A 14,992-nucleotide genomic window follows, 5' to 3' on the forward strand; every position below is an offset into this window, starting at 1 on the left:
TTCAGAATGTAACACTTCAGCTATCTGATCCATGTGCTTCTTGCAAGAAACCAAATTTCATATCCAAGTTAGTGCTACTCACGATCAGACAGGAATGTATGAATTTTTGGGGGATGTAAGAGACTGCTTGTGTCCAGGTAAGAAATAGAAACTTTTTTTGTACCTGAAAACAGGGAACAAGTGATACTGTTCTGGTGTCTCATATTTTTGAGGATCTGTTTGATCGGATACAGAGAAACCAGGACGAGATATTAAACTGAACTCCAACTGCCAAAAAAGCTATCACTAGAGTGTCTATCCACACTTGTATTACAAGCCTATGCATCCAAGAAAAGAATAGAAAGGTTTTCTAGTAAGTTCTTGTCACTTTCAGCCATTACTCAGCATTAGAAATAAACCAGAAATCAATTTTTTATGTAAGTCAATTTATTGGTTCTCTGAAGACACAAAAGCTGTTATTTCAAGTGCAGGCAACTAATCTTGTTTTATTGCCTCGATAACAAGAGATTAAAACATCACAGTCAATGGATTTTATGTAGAAAGACTCAAACTCTTGTCTCAGTTATTTGTGTTGAAATTTTCCCAACACCAAGATCAACTGCATATGGATATGAGAAGCAATTTTACATGTAAGACACAGTACAGTAGAAAAAAATGTGGCTTATGAGCTTTCTGTAGAAACATTTTTATGTGTTGAGAAGATGTACAGATTCAAGAGTTTAAAGAAGATCTAAGAGACTCTTAAAATCAATGTCATTGCACTCATAATAGCAAAAGCTGATCTGGTAAGATTAAGCCAATGCCAAAACATTTGTAAACAGGATTCAATCAGTACTTCAGTTTCTGCTGACATGAACTTGTTTTTTAAAATGAAACTGCTTTATACTAAGCAAAATACACTTCTAATAAACTGAAATATTAATTCTCAGTGGGAATTCAGTAATTCTTCGAACAGTTCTAAATGAATACAAAGGATCAAACTCTGCCCTCAGTTTCATTCCTGGATTCTCACTGAATTGGGCTGGTAGTAACAGCAGAATTTGTCCAGTGTTGCCCACCCATTACTTCCCTGTTGGAGCACCATTTTTCTAGTAAAGGTAAAAAGTGAAATAGTGAAGGAGAACTGGGAAATGCCTATGCTAGCCATGTGTAATCCTGCTTGTTTCAGACTTTTGACATATCCCTCATAAATGTTGCTGTGAACACTTGTGGCAACATCTCCAGAAGAATGCCCTCTGCCACCTACTGATGAGTTAGAGGAATACAGGGCATCCAGAAGCTTCATTTGCAGGAGGCTTTACGCATCACCTTTGGCAACCCAATCTCCTGTATGTACAATACTGAATAATCGCCCCAATGGTGAACGTAACGTAGCAGATCTTTACTCACATAGTCTGCATGTGGGTTCAACCTAGACAGTACTTGTGTTATGCTGTTTTGGAAGCATGCTGAAATGATAAAGTTTACATGATGAAGGACAGGGGAAGATGATTTAGAAGTTTCTGTTGGCCAGTGATTCCTTGCTCAGATCGTATGTGGAGCTAAACAGAATCCACTTAGAGTTTCTAACTAATAAACAAACGCTTACATGACTTAACCTGGATTTTTCAGTAGTGGGGAAGACAAATGACACATATAGTCATCCACAAAGACCCTCTCCATATGCAACAAAATCCCTAATAGGTGAAATCATTAATATGCAGACTAAGATGTCAAAACTGAAACAACAGGCAGAGCATCAAAACTAAAAATCCATCATCCTGGGAGGTAACACAGTGCAGCAGAAGAAAGGCACTTCCCCCTCAGCAATACTAAAGCTCCTATAATAAATACAAAGCAACATGATACCAGCAGCACTCTACAGCTGGATGGGTGAAATGACAGCAACAGTGAAAGAAGAAAAGATCCAATGGGCAGCAGCAGGACACAGCAAAGACAGAAAATGCTGAAATGACACGAAGGTAACTTCTTCACATACAGAAGCTGAGTATGTGTGACTGTATCCCTAGAATACTAATCTAATCTTGGATAACAAACTATGAACAACAGAGAGAAGGCAAAATCTGGTATGTTAAAGAGGAACTCATTCTTTGGATGCTGGCACTGGACATGGGATATCCGAGGAAGATCACTAATAGAGATGCTGTGGGTGCTGGCATTTTACCTCCTGTTCATGTACTGTTGACCCACTGTTATTTCTGTTTTCCTGAACCGCTGGTTCGTTTTTCTGCCTTTACTACATTTCCTTTTAAATTAATTTTAAATATGGAAACTGAGCCCATTTTTCTTCCAAGACCACATGGCAGAGAAGTGACACTATCATAAATGCTGAGGCATTTGTGGTCAAGAATCACATATATCTCACATTTCCTTATTAAGGTTAGTGTTTGCATATAGTATTTTTTCTGTTTTCGAAATCAGATTCAGTTTTAACACTCAGAATTTCAAGCTGAGAAACGCGTATCTGGATCCAGAGGATAAGCAGTAGACAGCAAAAAATAACTACACTTTGGGATGCAGGGATTTTCTCACTCAGGTTCAGCAGAGTGAGACTTCAGACGTCACTTGAACGAGGCTCTCACTATCCTGCCCTTCACAGGCTGAGGTGGGCGCCAGTTATCAACCAGTGGGTTCACAGGTTCGTTCTCGCCATTCTTGGAAAGGCTACGGAGCTTTGCCATCTGCAAGGAAGAAAAATTAAAGCGTCCACGTGAATTCACCTGGAAGCAGCGTGGACCTTGATACCTAGACCCACAGAACAGTGCATCATCTGACCCTTGTCTGGGCTGCTTCTGGATTTTTCCCTGACCCACACTCACAATGTGGAAAAAGAATAGGAGCCTCCTGTGACCCTGCTGGAGCTGGACTGCAGTCAAATCACTTTGTGAAACTATGGCTATCCGTGATGGAGGATGCACATCTAAGTCTACGCAAGGTAGTCTGATACAAAAAGCTGGTCTGCAGAAGTTCATATTTTGTTCTGTCAGGCAGAGAAATGTATGCCAACTGTATTATTAAGTTCAATCACGAATTCAGCACTTAGCTGTTCTACAAATTAATTGAAATTCAGTGTTGCTTTGTTAATTGTTATCCTTTCATCAGGATAAATGACAATAAATAACCAAAAGTTATAACAACAATACTAAAAAGGTCACCTTACCCAGACTGGCTCTCTATTCTTTTTCCTGTGTAAATGCACATTTGAGCTATATGAATACAATTAGTACATTAATTTGGATTAACATTCAGGTTTGCATGTTCCAGATAGTTTGATCCTTCTCACTCACAGCTTTTAAGAAGTCAAGATCTGGACGAGCAATTTCTTAAACTGGGAAACCAGCTAAACCGTTAGTCTCACTTGCCACTTAATGTTGAAGCACAGAGAATGAACCGAGGCTGCTGTGATGGCTGAATTTTGTGGCCCAGGGGCACTTCTGCCTACACAGGTTTTCAGGATCCCAAGAACACTCCTGCTGAAGCTATTCCAGAAGGTGTCTAGGAAAAGAGCCTGATTCTCAAGGTCAGTTTTACAGTCTGTTTCAACAGTCCATTCTACAGGCAATTTCTCACAGTCCTCAGCTAAAGTTTTCCTTATCAAAATATATGTAACGTAACATAGGGCTTGAAAACCATCACACTGATACACTGAGACACTGTTGAGAACTATTAAAGGAATAGCAGAACTGGCTGCAGTTTACCTGGTCTGAGCTGACTTCAATCGGCTCCCTCAAGAGAATCCAAGTGATGCACTCCTCACAGGGCGGTGTAGTGAACGAACCATGGTAGGTCCAGTAGTCCCGAGATTTGGGGAAAAGTATTGAAGGATCGAAGTGCTGAAAAGGAGCCTCTTTCCCCTTAGAGAAACAAAAAATAGTTCTCTACAGTAACTCTAGGAATATGCATCTCAGAAGACATCAGTATCTCTGTTATTATAAAGGAAGTAATTAAATACCAAGATTCATGCAAGAGATCAGTCTCCTTTTCTTCCTGTCAAGCATTTGCCCTGAAATTAATCACAGAATCATTAAGGTTGGGAAAGACCTTTAAGATCATCAAGTCTAACCATCAACCCAACACCACCATGACCACTAAACCATGTCCTGAAGTGCCATGTCTGTACGTTTTTTGAACACTTCCAGTGATGGTGACTCCACCACCTCCCTGGGCAGCCTGTTCCAATGTTTGATCACTCTCTCAGTCAAGGAATTTTTCCTAATATCCAATCTAAACCTCCCCTGGTGCAACTTGAGGGCATTTCCTCTCGTCCTATCACTAGTTACTTGGGAGAAGAGACCAACACCCACCTCACCACAACCCCCTTTCAGGTAGTTGTAGAAAGCCATGAGGTCTCCCCTCAGCCTCCTCTTCTCCAGACTGTACAACCCCAGTTCCCTCAGCCGCTCCTCATAAGACTTGTGCTCCAGACCCCTCACCAGCTTCGCTGTCCTTCTCTGGACACGCTCCAGCACCTCAACGTCCTTCTTGTAGTGAGGGGCCCAAAACTGAACACAGGATTCGAGGTGTGGTCTCACCAGTGCCGAGTACAGGGGCACAATCACTTCCCTACTCCTGCTGGCCACACTATTGCTGATACAGGCCAGGACGCTGTTGGCCTTCTTGGCCACCTGGGCACACTGCTGGCTCATATTCAGCTGGCTGTCAACCAGCACCCCCAGGTCCCTTTCCGCTGGGCTGCTCTCCAGCCACTCCTCCCCAAGCCTGTAGCGTTGCCTGGGGTTGTTGTGACCGAAGTGCAGGACCTGGCACTTGGCCTTATTAAACCTCATACGGCTGACCTCATCAATAACAACTGACATTTTGATTCTATTAATACATTAAAAGAAATTACAAACTGAATTGTGCGGAACCAAGGAAAATTCATTGTTACATTTTCCTATTCTGGAATTATCAAAATTATGTTTTATTTTGGGCCACTTGGGATAAAATTTAAAGGCTGTGGCACTGCAGGTACTGGTACCATTTTTATCCAATAGAACAGTGGTCAGGCATTTATCCCAGATTTGTTACAGTCTTCTCCTCTATGTGAAGGAATTTAAATCTGCATCTCTCTCCTCCCAAAATTGTGCTCTAATTACATTGTCATGGTGACGCTCTCAATTTTTTTGCTGGCACTATTACACTTAATGTAAAAAATTGAAGTATTTCCTCGAAAAGTACTGGATTCTGAATGTCTTGCAACTAAAGCTGATTATCACCAAGCAAGGGAGAACTGACACCAGGCAACATTTCCTGAGAAGTCTTTCTTTTCCACTGAATAGGATACTCAAGAGGGTATCTCCACAGGATTGTGATGAGATTTCCTTGTCCACTCAGGGCGACAAGAACTAAACAAGAAAGTTCAGTTCTCTACTAGTATTTAGGATACAGTTCTGGAAAGCAAAATCTACTATTCCTAATTCCTTCTCCTATCATGAAGAAACTTCTCTAGATGGGAACACAGTATTACCCTACAAACAGCAATGGGAGGAGCTGGAATCTTTTCCACACATCCTTGCAGAAAATATGGGTAGAAAGAATAACATCACAACTCCAAATATCCAGATATCCAAATCTTCCTGAAAAAATTATTCTGTAAGTTCAGTATGAGTTTGCAAATAACCTCACAAACAAAATTCTGTTTTTCAATAAATACAGTACAATGTCCAAGAAACAACTCTGCCTATAATGCATCATATCAATTGAAACTGAATGTGCATTAAATACACTAGTGATACCATCCGTTAATCTTTCCTGAAACATAAGTAATCTTAGTAAAATATATGTGATGACAGGAAAGAAAATAAGTACAAGAGATAAAATACAAGATGCGGTTGTTTGCATATGCACCGATCTTTCTCTGCTTTTCTTCAACTGTTGCTTTTTCCAGAACGACTACAGAGAGTATCTGTATGTAGAAAATCAGATTTCATTTTTTTTTTGTTAGAAGTCATAAAATCTCCAGTTAGGCAGTCTCATATAGAATGTAATGGAGTGGATATCACTGCCATCTTGTCATCATTGCATGACACAGTGTTTCATAGGATGATTGACCAACTTTTTATTAACTGCAGCAAAGCTCTTCTGCATGTAAATGGCCAAAAAACAATATAGGGATTATGAGATAAAGCTGAATCCGTATCAAGACAGGTGTCATTGACACAACAGGGGGAGCAATGGGTAGGGCAAAAAAATGACCTTCAGTTCTCTCAAGAGAACAGATTTCAGGCTCAGGCCTGCACATCAATGGCAGTACATACATATATAAATGAAATGCAAGAAATTCTGCTAGATTTGAAAGAAAAAGCTTACAAAATTTGTAAAATACGGTTCTGGTGATGTGGTGGTTATGTTCAATGTCAAATAAAAAAGAGACTTGTCTTTTAGCGTCATTAGAAACGTAAAGCTTATAATGAAGCAGAATTCCTAAAGAATACCTAGAGGTTAGGTTTATGTTAAACAACAGTAGATGCAGCATCATAATTCTCTGTAAAGAAGTCCCTTCTGCAGTTGTATCTATGCAATAGGTATGGACTGTGGTACTTACATCATTAATTAAACCAGAAAACAGTTTAGAATAGGTTTGCAATGCTATTTGGGCTACTATCATAGGAAGACAGAACCTAGGAGTAGTGCAGAAACTGTACCATGTAATCCTTTTTATAAATTAATTCAGTTCCATCTTAAAACTAATAAAGTTTTTAAACTCCCTTACACTGACTGTGAGATCGCTCCATCATTCCTAGTAGTTTCTTCTCATTTCAGGCTAACTAAATTTCTAACTCAACTATATGTATTTGTTTTGGCCACTGCTGTCCCCAAATTCAACAAGCTTTTAATTTCTGCTTGATATTTGCACAGTAGCATATTTTTACAGAGCAGTATCAATAAGACTATCAATTGTGCATGCAAGGATTGATACAAAATCCTCACAACAAGAATACTTACAGAAGTGAGGAGCTATGTGTTTACTTAAAGAAAAGAAAGTGTCTTGCTCCACAGTCCAATGTATCACCTCTGGTGCTACTGTTAGGTACCAGAATGATGCCAAAAAGTTAATCTGAACTTCTTATTTCTGCTTCTGCTGCTTTTCAACTGCATTATATCACAAAAATTGTTTTGATACCTTGGTCTTAATGTTATCAATTTCTTCAAGAATTCTCTTCATCTCTGGTTTGGGAGTTTTTCCAACCTGTAATGCAAAGCACAAGTACTGTTTTTTTTCCTCATGTTCCACAGTATTTGAAAGAAATTCAGTACATCCCATCTGTCAAGTTAGGCAGCAGTACTCTCAGAGCATCCAGCACAGACTGACACAAAATTATGTGTGTTAAAAGAACATCCGGAATAGCAGACTCGAGTAACTGGCTTTGCAATTAAAAAAACATGTTGAAAGACTCTATATCTCCCACTGTCTGAGGAACAAACTGCTCACTCAGACAGTGCCATATACCAGCCTAGCCCTTGGCTCCTGGTTTGAAAGCAACCCACAACCACTGAGAGATGTATAAGCACTCAGCAAAGTGTTGATAGCCTGAAAAGCTGGAATTCCTGCAGACATTTCAAACATTCTGCAGCACATATAGAGTCAGATCAGACTTGATGTAAGACATATGATGAGATTCATGTCATGACCTTCTCAAGCTATGGGGTCACTTTATTCCTTCCGTTCGTGATGTTCAGCACCTCCAAAAGCTTTGACATGGCTCTGCATCCCAGAAAAGTAAAGATAGTATGCATAAGACATGCTGCTATTACCATGTCTTGTTCCAAAATAGATTAAATTCAATTCCTCAGGAGATAATTCAATCTCTGCTTTAGCAATACCCAAAAACCCAGTAATGGAATATGACAAACCCAGAGCAAAACAATAGCTCCTGTGCCAATGATTAAGAAAGGAAACAGGGAAAGGCAGACAGAGAAGATTAGTGATACTACGTACTTTTCTAGACCTTTTAGCTGACTTTAGCATGGTTAATAGGAACATAATGCTATACTATGTAAGTTGTGTTTTATGAGATAATGAGGTAAATAGACCAGAAGAAGTGACAAAAGAAAAATAATTGAAGGACATCATCATAGGGGAGAATGTGGACAGGTGCTGGCCTTCTGTCACATTCAGTTTAAACTAACCACAAGAAAAAAGGCCAGGCTGGCTCACAGGGTAACAGAATTAAAATGACATTGGATCTAGCCTGTCCAGGGACACTGTGGCAAAATTAATTACATGCACTTGCTATTGCTTGTACAAGAGCAGCTTACTAGTGATAAAACAATAAAAGCAGAGCTATTATCTGATGCTGTGTTCAAGCTGAAATGCCCACCTGCAGGAAAAACGACAGCCACAAAGCTGCAGTTTGCATAATTTATCACTATTAGATCGTCTGCCTGTTAGTGTTTCTCAGTGCCCTAGACCACATGCAGATTTGATAGTAGGATTGCTCTCTTTTTGTTAAGTTTAGAGAAAAAACAACTGGAAAATACTGGTACAGTATTATTTTGTTAGGAAGCTGCTGTATTTCAAGGTTAAAATGTTCAGTGAACTTCTTTTACCATCAATTCTTTCAAGTACTTGGTCTTTTTTAGAGCAGGTTTATTGATCTCCGTTTGATTCCCAGCTCATGTGGGGATCAGCAAGAGACCAAGGATGGGAATCAGTCAACATAACCTTGCTGACTGGTAGATACAATACCTGCTAGCAGACAAAGCAGGAGGAAACGCTCTTCCTATGCAGACTGTCCTCCTCACTCAGTACACAACACAGCACAGAGCTGGTCAGCTATCAGAGACAAAGTTAGCAAGTGTCCCAGGCTTGAAGTGTGTGTCTCTTGTTCAATACCACCTATGATATGTGCCACTGGTGTCACGAATGGTGTCAGAAGTCAGCTCTGAACAGGTTAGTGCATGGAATCTGGAGGGCCCAAGGACATATGTGAATTCCGTCTGTGCATCACTTTGAATGTTTTCCTGTAAAATGATACAGTGCAGGGAAAAACGAGGGGAGCTTTTCCCCTGGCACTAGAGATGAAAAATACAGAAAATTATAAAGACGTGAGTATTTGCCACTTACTTTCAGAAAAATGCCCACAACAGCCACACCATCAGGTTGTTTCAAAGCTCCAGCAAAATTACCATGTTTTGGATTCCAGTGCACCATATGTAACTAAAAATAAATGAAAACTCAGTTATACATGCAAGAAATTGCCAACAGCACAGTTTTACAACCTTTTACATTAAATTAAGAAAAGTTTTCAGTACACAGTAAGCCAAGGGATGGACATGAAGAAGAAAACTATACCTAAGTATTTCCTATTCCTGCTCCCATGCTTCCATGTGCTCACATTTTTCTATAAGCATCACTTTGCATTTAATTGAAGCATAAAAGAAGGAAAATGGACTTTACCACACAATACCTTTAAAAATTAATCAGACAATTCAACTATAAACAGTTTAACCCAAGCATGCGACATGCACACATGCAGTGCATAAAACACCTAGTGACATCCACTTCACCTCAAGCAGAGTTTTAGGTCTTCATGTTATGCAGATAACAGCTCAAGGATTTACACTAGGTTGTATGCAATACATACGTTGCTGTTTTGTATCTCTTATTACTCTCAGCATATTGTACTGGGCAGGAGTGGAGATAGTAACCTGACATTTCTTTCTCATTTCTACTTTCAACAATGCTGTATTTTCAGGATGTATTTCAAGTTTTTACATCTCTTTCCAGAAAATCTGTGGCTCCTACATATCGACAAATGCTGCAACCAGCAGTGTGGAATCTCAAAATAAGTACTGTCTGACCATAGTGCCATACAAAAAAAAATTGGAGTCTGGTGTATATTTTGAATGCAAGTTTTTGACTTTTTTTTTAAGACACAGTAATAATTAACAGCAAAATAATTTGCATGAATATAAATTAATGTATTGCGCTCTGTTTCTCTTCTCTTGAGGATAAGGATATCATTGCTAAGGATAAAGGTGGAGCAGTCCCATATATTTGGTTGCATTCTAGCAAAATTTCATACATTCCAGGTTTTCTTCTCCTGTCAATAAATATTTGAGTACTGTAAACAAAAGCAAAGTAGATAGTCTATGTTTGAACTACCTGAGAAATAGCTTGAGGAAGCAGAATTTGTCTGTTTAGTCAGCCACAGAAAGTAGAACACTAACACAGTTTGGCTGTGGCCAAGGAATGGGGAAAAAAACCTCAAACCATCCCCGATAGTCATGTCTGCAATTTTGTGCTCCCTGACCCTGTAAAGTCTCTGGATTTTCTCCTATAATAGGTGATCAAAGCCCCTGTAAGCTCTGCACCTTAAGGGGATACGTGGAAGGCAGGAAAACTCTACTGCAGACTTTCTCTGGGTGTAGGCATGTATTTTGAGCCTATTCTCAAATAAGATGGAGGAAGGAGGTAACATTTGCTAGTAATTCATTAGCATCAATAGTGAATTCACTTACGTTTATTACCTGAAGAAGTCTTCAGGGCCTAAAGTAGCCATTAATTTTAGAAAATTTGGACAATAGTGCATTAGTTTACATAGAAAAAAACCCAAACATCTGTTTTTCCACAGTTCCCGAAAATAAACAGAGAGATTTTAAATCACAGATGTTCAGAAACTAGAAGATACTCTTTACTACTCTGAATCAGTTTTAATGCGGATCTAATTTTGAATGTCCGTTTATCAAATGTGCTTTTAAATTAGTTTTTCTATTAATTAGTAACGCTTTCTGAAAGTAACTTAGTAATTCAAGCTATATCAGAAACGGCTAAAAGCCAAAAAACATCAGCAGGAAACAGATCTTCCTATTTGGAAATAAAAGATCACTTTTTGTCTCTAATATTTTTAAAACATTCTAAAATACCAGCAAAAACTCTTGCTTGAAGAAGCAAATTCCATGTTAGTATATACTTGCAAAGATACACTTGTTGGCAGATGCAACTTATTCCACTGCACGCTCATGAATATTCACAAGTTTCATAGATAGATTTTAGAGAAAAACCCATAGCTAAACACTTGCAAAAGGGAGAATGGTTAATCTGTTCAGATGCACAGTCAGTCAAATCCCAATTAGTACTGAAAACTACTATTAAAAATAAGTCCTACCTCTGCTGCATATTTCACCCCATCTATAACATGCTCAGAGCCATGGTCATCAGAAGAACCCCAATGCAAGTGAAGCTGACGCAGCCTGTAGGCTCCCGTGAGCGGCCCACCTCTCAGCACTGCAATTGATAATCTGCATCAACACTAGCCTACAAAATGCTGACACACATGCTTACTGAATGGGGACCCACACTTTAAAAGTGTGTAGCACCTCTTGTAAATCCAGCTGATGGCTCTGGGGGTCACAACACTCACCAGTTCACAAGACTGGGGCTGAATTCTGTTACTGCTCAGGAAGAGTCCTGTTTGATGTGAAAACTGTGGAAGCAGCTGTGAGTCAAGCACAGAATCAAACCCCAGAAGCACAACAAGCCCCTTTTCTCTTGGCAAGTGGACACACTATAGTTCCTGTTGTGGAGGAAGAAGGAAGGTATTTGCAGCTGATTCTTGTCAAGAAATGGTCTGTTGTGAAATGGTTGGGGACAGGATTGTGAAATCAACCAAAAGGTGCTTTGAAACGTACCTCTAGTCCACGACTGGCATACATTTTACAGTTCAGACAACTAAACAATGCTTACAGCATAGTTTGCTGCTGCTTAAAAGAAAAGGAAGGATCTATTTCTTGAAAGTGAGGGAAGAGAAGAAAGTTTAGGTCAAATGAATTAGAAAAGTGTTTTTGAGCAAGCAAAAGCTATAGTCCACATTTAACATTACCACCAATGAAACAAAACGAGAAGCTGTTATTTCTGCTGTTCTTAGCCAAATAATGCTGACCACACATCAGTCTGACAGTTTACATCAGCTCTGACTTTCAAAACATTACACCTGCTCTTTCAGTTTGGGAGTTCTTTTGAGCAGGGACTGCTTAGAGGATAAGCTCTCAAATATATTTTTCATTCATTACCTAAGGCAGGAATGAGACGTGTTTCCTTACAGAGAAAGCTGATAATGCGATTCACAACTGCAGTGCCAGAAGACCTTGTTTAAATAGCATTCAAGTTTGAACTTCCACCAATAGCTTTGAAGTTCAAAGTTAACATTGAAAAAATATTTAAATCCTCATGCCCAATGGTCTCAAATTAATTCTCGATATCATATGTGTTGGAATACCTACACAGAGCAAGAGGTTTAACTTTGCAGTTTCTCTTTTTAGTTGGTAGGTGTCACAGCCATTGGAGGGGGCAGAAACAAAGCACTGTGTTGAGTTTTAGGCATGCAGTTCATTTCTTGAGTTTGTTCATACATATATAAATTATCGTAACTACCTCAACATAGTATTGAGTAAACTTTCTGTAGAAGACTTTAATGGAAAATATAATGCCACATAATAATAATAGCTGTTGTCATTATTATTTCACTTTTGGATGTAGGAAAAATAAGTCATAGACTCTAAGGCACAAATCTTCATAAGTATTTGCTTGCTATTTCACACTGGAATCAAAGGGAGGCAGGAACTTTCAGGAGCTGAATTTATGTGATTTACCTACATTTACAAGCTAAATCAGTATCCGATTTGGAAACTTATTCAGCAGTCATTTCCCACAAGTGGTCCTTTCCAGAGGTCAAATACTGTGAAGCATTTAGAAACAGCACTTCATAATGGTATGTAGATATCTCTAGCATAAATCTTTTTAACATTCAAAATTTGCCATGGGATTAGATCCAAAAAAGGCTATCTTCAAGCTAGTTTTCTTTTTCCAGTTAAAATCGGATCCGTGACTACTACTTATTCTCAGCTGCTGCCACCACAGAAGCCAACAAATGAAGGTAATGTTTATAAAATGCTTTCTCATGTGTTTTTTTCATGGCTGTCAAACATTGTATTTGATTCCAATCAGACACATCCCTATGAAAGGCTTGACCCCTGAACTACAGTCCAGCAGCCTGCAGGAAGTTGGTAAGAAGAGAAGGGAGTGAATGTACACACTGTGGGTGTCCAGAGGTACAAGAGAGATGACAGGGAAGGGAGAGGTGGGGAGAGAATGGAGGGAAGATGATTCAGAGGAAGGGCTGCACTCTGCTTGGCCAAATCAGAGTCTTTCTCCAATACCATTCCCTGGGCAGACATGTTCTTGAGCTGCCTCTGTCTAAGCATTTCAGCCTTTAGGAAGCTGCAAAGACAGAGCAGAACCACCATGTGAAAATGTTCATCATCAATTTAGTTCCCATGCTTTGAGTCATGGCATTGATTTTATGCAGTGCTTATGGAAAAGCATCCCATGTTATATCAAAAGTGTAATTTGTGGTTTGTCTGAGGCCACTGTGTAGAAACTGCAGTAATAAATACTAACGCACCATACAAATACATAACAAAAAGATGATCCCTGTTCTAAATAGCTTAGGTTCCTCTGCAAGATGTGGAACATTAACAGATAGCTGTAATGGTAAATAACGGAGTCCCAGGAAACAATGAGCTCATCAAGATAAACAAGACAGACAGGGATCTTTCAATGCACTGCCGATATATTTCATTAATTATATAGCTTACTAAGAACAAAATCCCAATACAAATGCCATCAAAGCAGATGCAGAAAAATACAATGAAAAGTAACTCTGTTTTCCACTAATTAGATTGCTTTCCTTCTTGATAAAGGACTGATCAATACCGCATGCTCTCAAGATGTTTTCACATTATGCGGTATTGTGAATTTATTCATTTTGACTGTTGTTGCCTGTCTGCATTCAGAGCTATGCACTGATACAGCTCTGGAATCATTTTTTGAACAATTTAACTTAGAGATTAGAGACTGCTCTCTCTCAATTAAATAACAAGGCCATTTCATAGCTTTCCAGAAGGTATGAAATGCTATTTTCATAAATGCTATTTTCATAGCTTTTCCGGGCTGTGGAGGCTCTTAAGACTTCCCATACCAAGAGAAGAAATCAAGATCACAGCTGGTGGAAACACACCAGTTTTGTGTTACGAAAGTGCCTCAGAGCACACACTAAAAACCCCCGGCTGACACTCTCTCCTCTTCCACAAAACCTGAGGCTGCGGTGTCCTCCTTGATGGAGGCGGCTTGGGGAAGAGAAGTCCGCCTTCCAGCTGAGTCTGTATTTCTGGGGTGGCCCTGCAGCTACAGCCTCCCTGTCCCATCTACAGTGGACCTAAACATGGCTGGAATCCACCAGAATAAACTCTGGCAGCACCTTTTTTACGTACCCAAATGACTCTTCTCTGCCAGCCTGCGTAGGCCAGGTACCACAGGATGCGTTTTGATTCCCAGCGCTTTTGCAAACTTCAAATTCTAACAGCTCCCAAAAGCTGAACCAAAAAACCGACCTGATCGATCAAAAGTGTCGTCGAAGACGACTCGGCAGGTGCGCCCGTTGTTCAGGATGCTTTTCGCTGCCCCGGGATCGTAACTGGCGTGCCAAGGGGCGAGAGAACTGTCGTGCTGCACGTCTTTGCTGTTGATCTCAATGGGCGACTGCTTCTCTCCCTTGGCCATGGGGTAGTTTTCATGCCAACGCTCGGGTCCTGGCGGGGGGAAAGGCAAGGAAATGTCGGCCCGGCTCAGCCCCGGCCCGCCCGGCGGCCCCGCGCCCCCACTCACCGTTGTCGCTGTCGTAACCCCACACGGACTGAGCCATGGCGCCGATGCCCGCACCCCCTCCCTCGCCCTCGGCTGCGGCACTGGGGTGGCCGCTTCCCTCCCTCTCTCCTTCCCTCCCGCCCCGGGGGGCTTTTTATAGACAGCCGCGGCCTCCCCTGGGGGGGGCAAGGGGAGGGCGGCGGCGGGAGGCAGCGAGGCGGGCAGGGGGCGGCCGCCGGGCGGTGGGGGGCCGCGGGGGCGGGTAGAGCCGTTCTTCCCCCCGCCCCGGACGAGGCAGCGGGATGCCGGCGGGACCCGGCGGCTGCCTTCACCGCCCTCCGGCAG

The 14,992-nt window shown here is 40.7% G+C and overlaps 1 protein-coding gene across 1 annotated transcript; it reads right to left on the reverse strand.

Moving 5' to 3' along the window:
* Positions 1 to 2,561: 2,561 nt before the first annotated feature.
* On the reverse strand, positions 2,562 to 14,705 carry LOC309402440 (carbonic anhydrase 3-like; the record flags this gene model as incomplete). The annotated part of the gene is made up of 7 exons (XM_081996269.1): positions 2,562 to 2,681; positions 3,699 to 3,854; positions 7,124 to 7,189; positions 9,068 to 9,160; positions 11,112 to 11,230; positions 14,395 to 14,592; positions 14,669 to 14,705. The coding sequence occupies 7 exons, from the start codon at positions 14,703 to 14,705 to the stop codon at positions 2,562 to 2,564; spliced, it is 789 nt and encodes a 262-aa protein (XP_081852395.1).
* Positions 14,706 to 14,992: the final 287 nt, after the last annotated feature.

This window comes from Phaethon aethereus (assembly GCF_964289735.1).
Source record: "Phaethon aethereus genome assembly, chromosome: 2".
In the NCBI taxonomy this organism is placed as follows: domain Eukaryota; kingdom Metazoa; phylum Chordata; class Aves; order Phaethontiformes; family Phaethontidae; genus Phaethon; species Phaethon aethereus.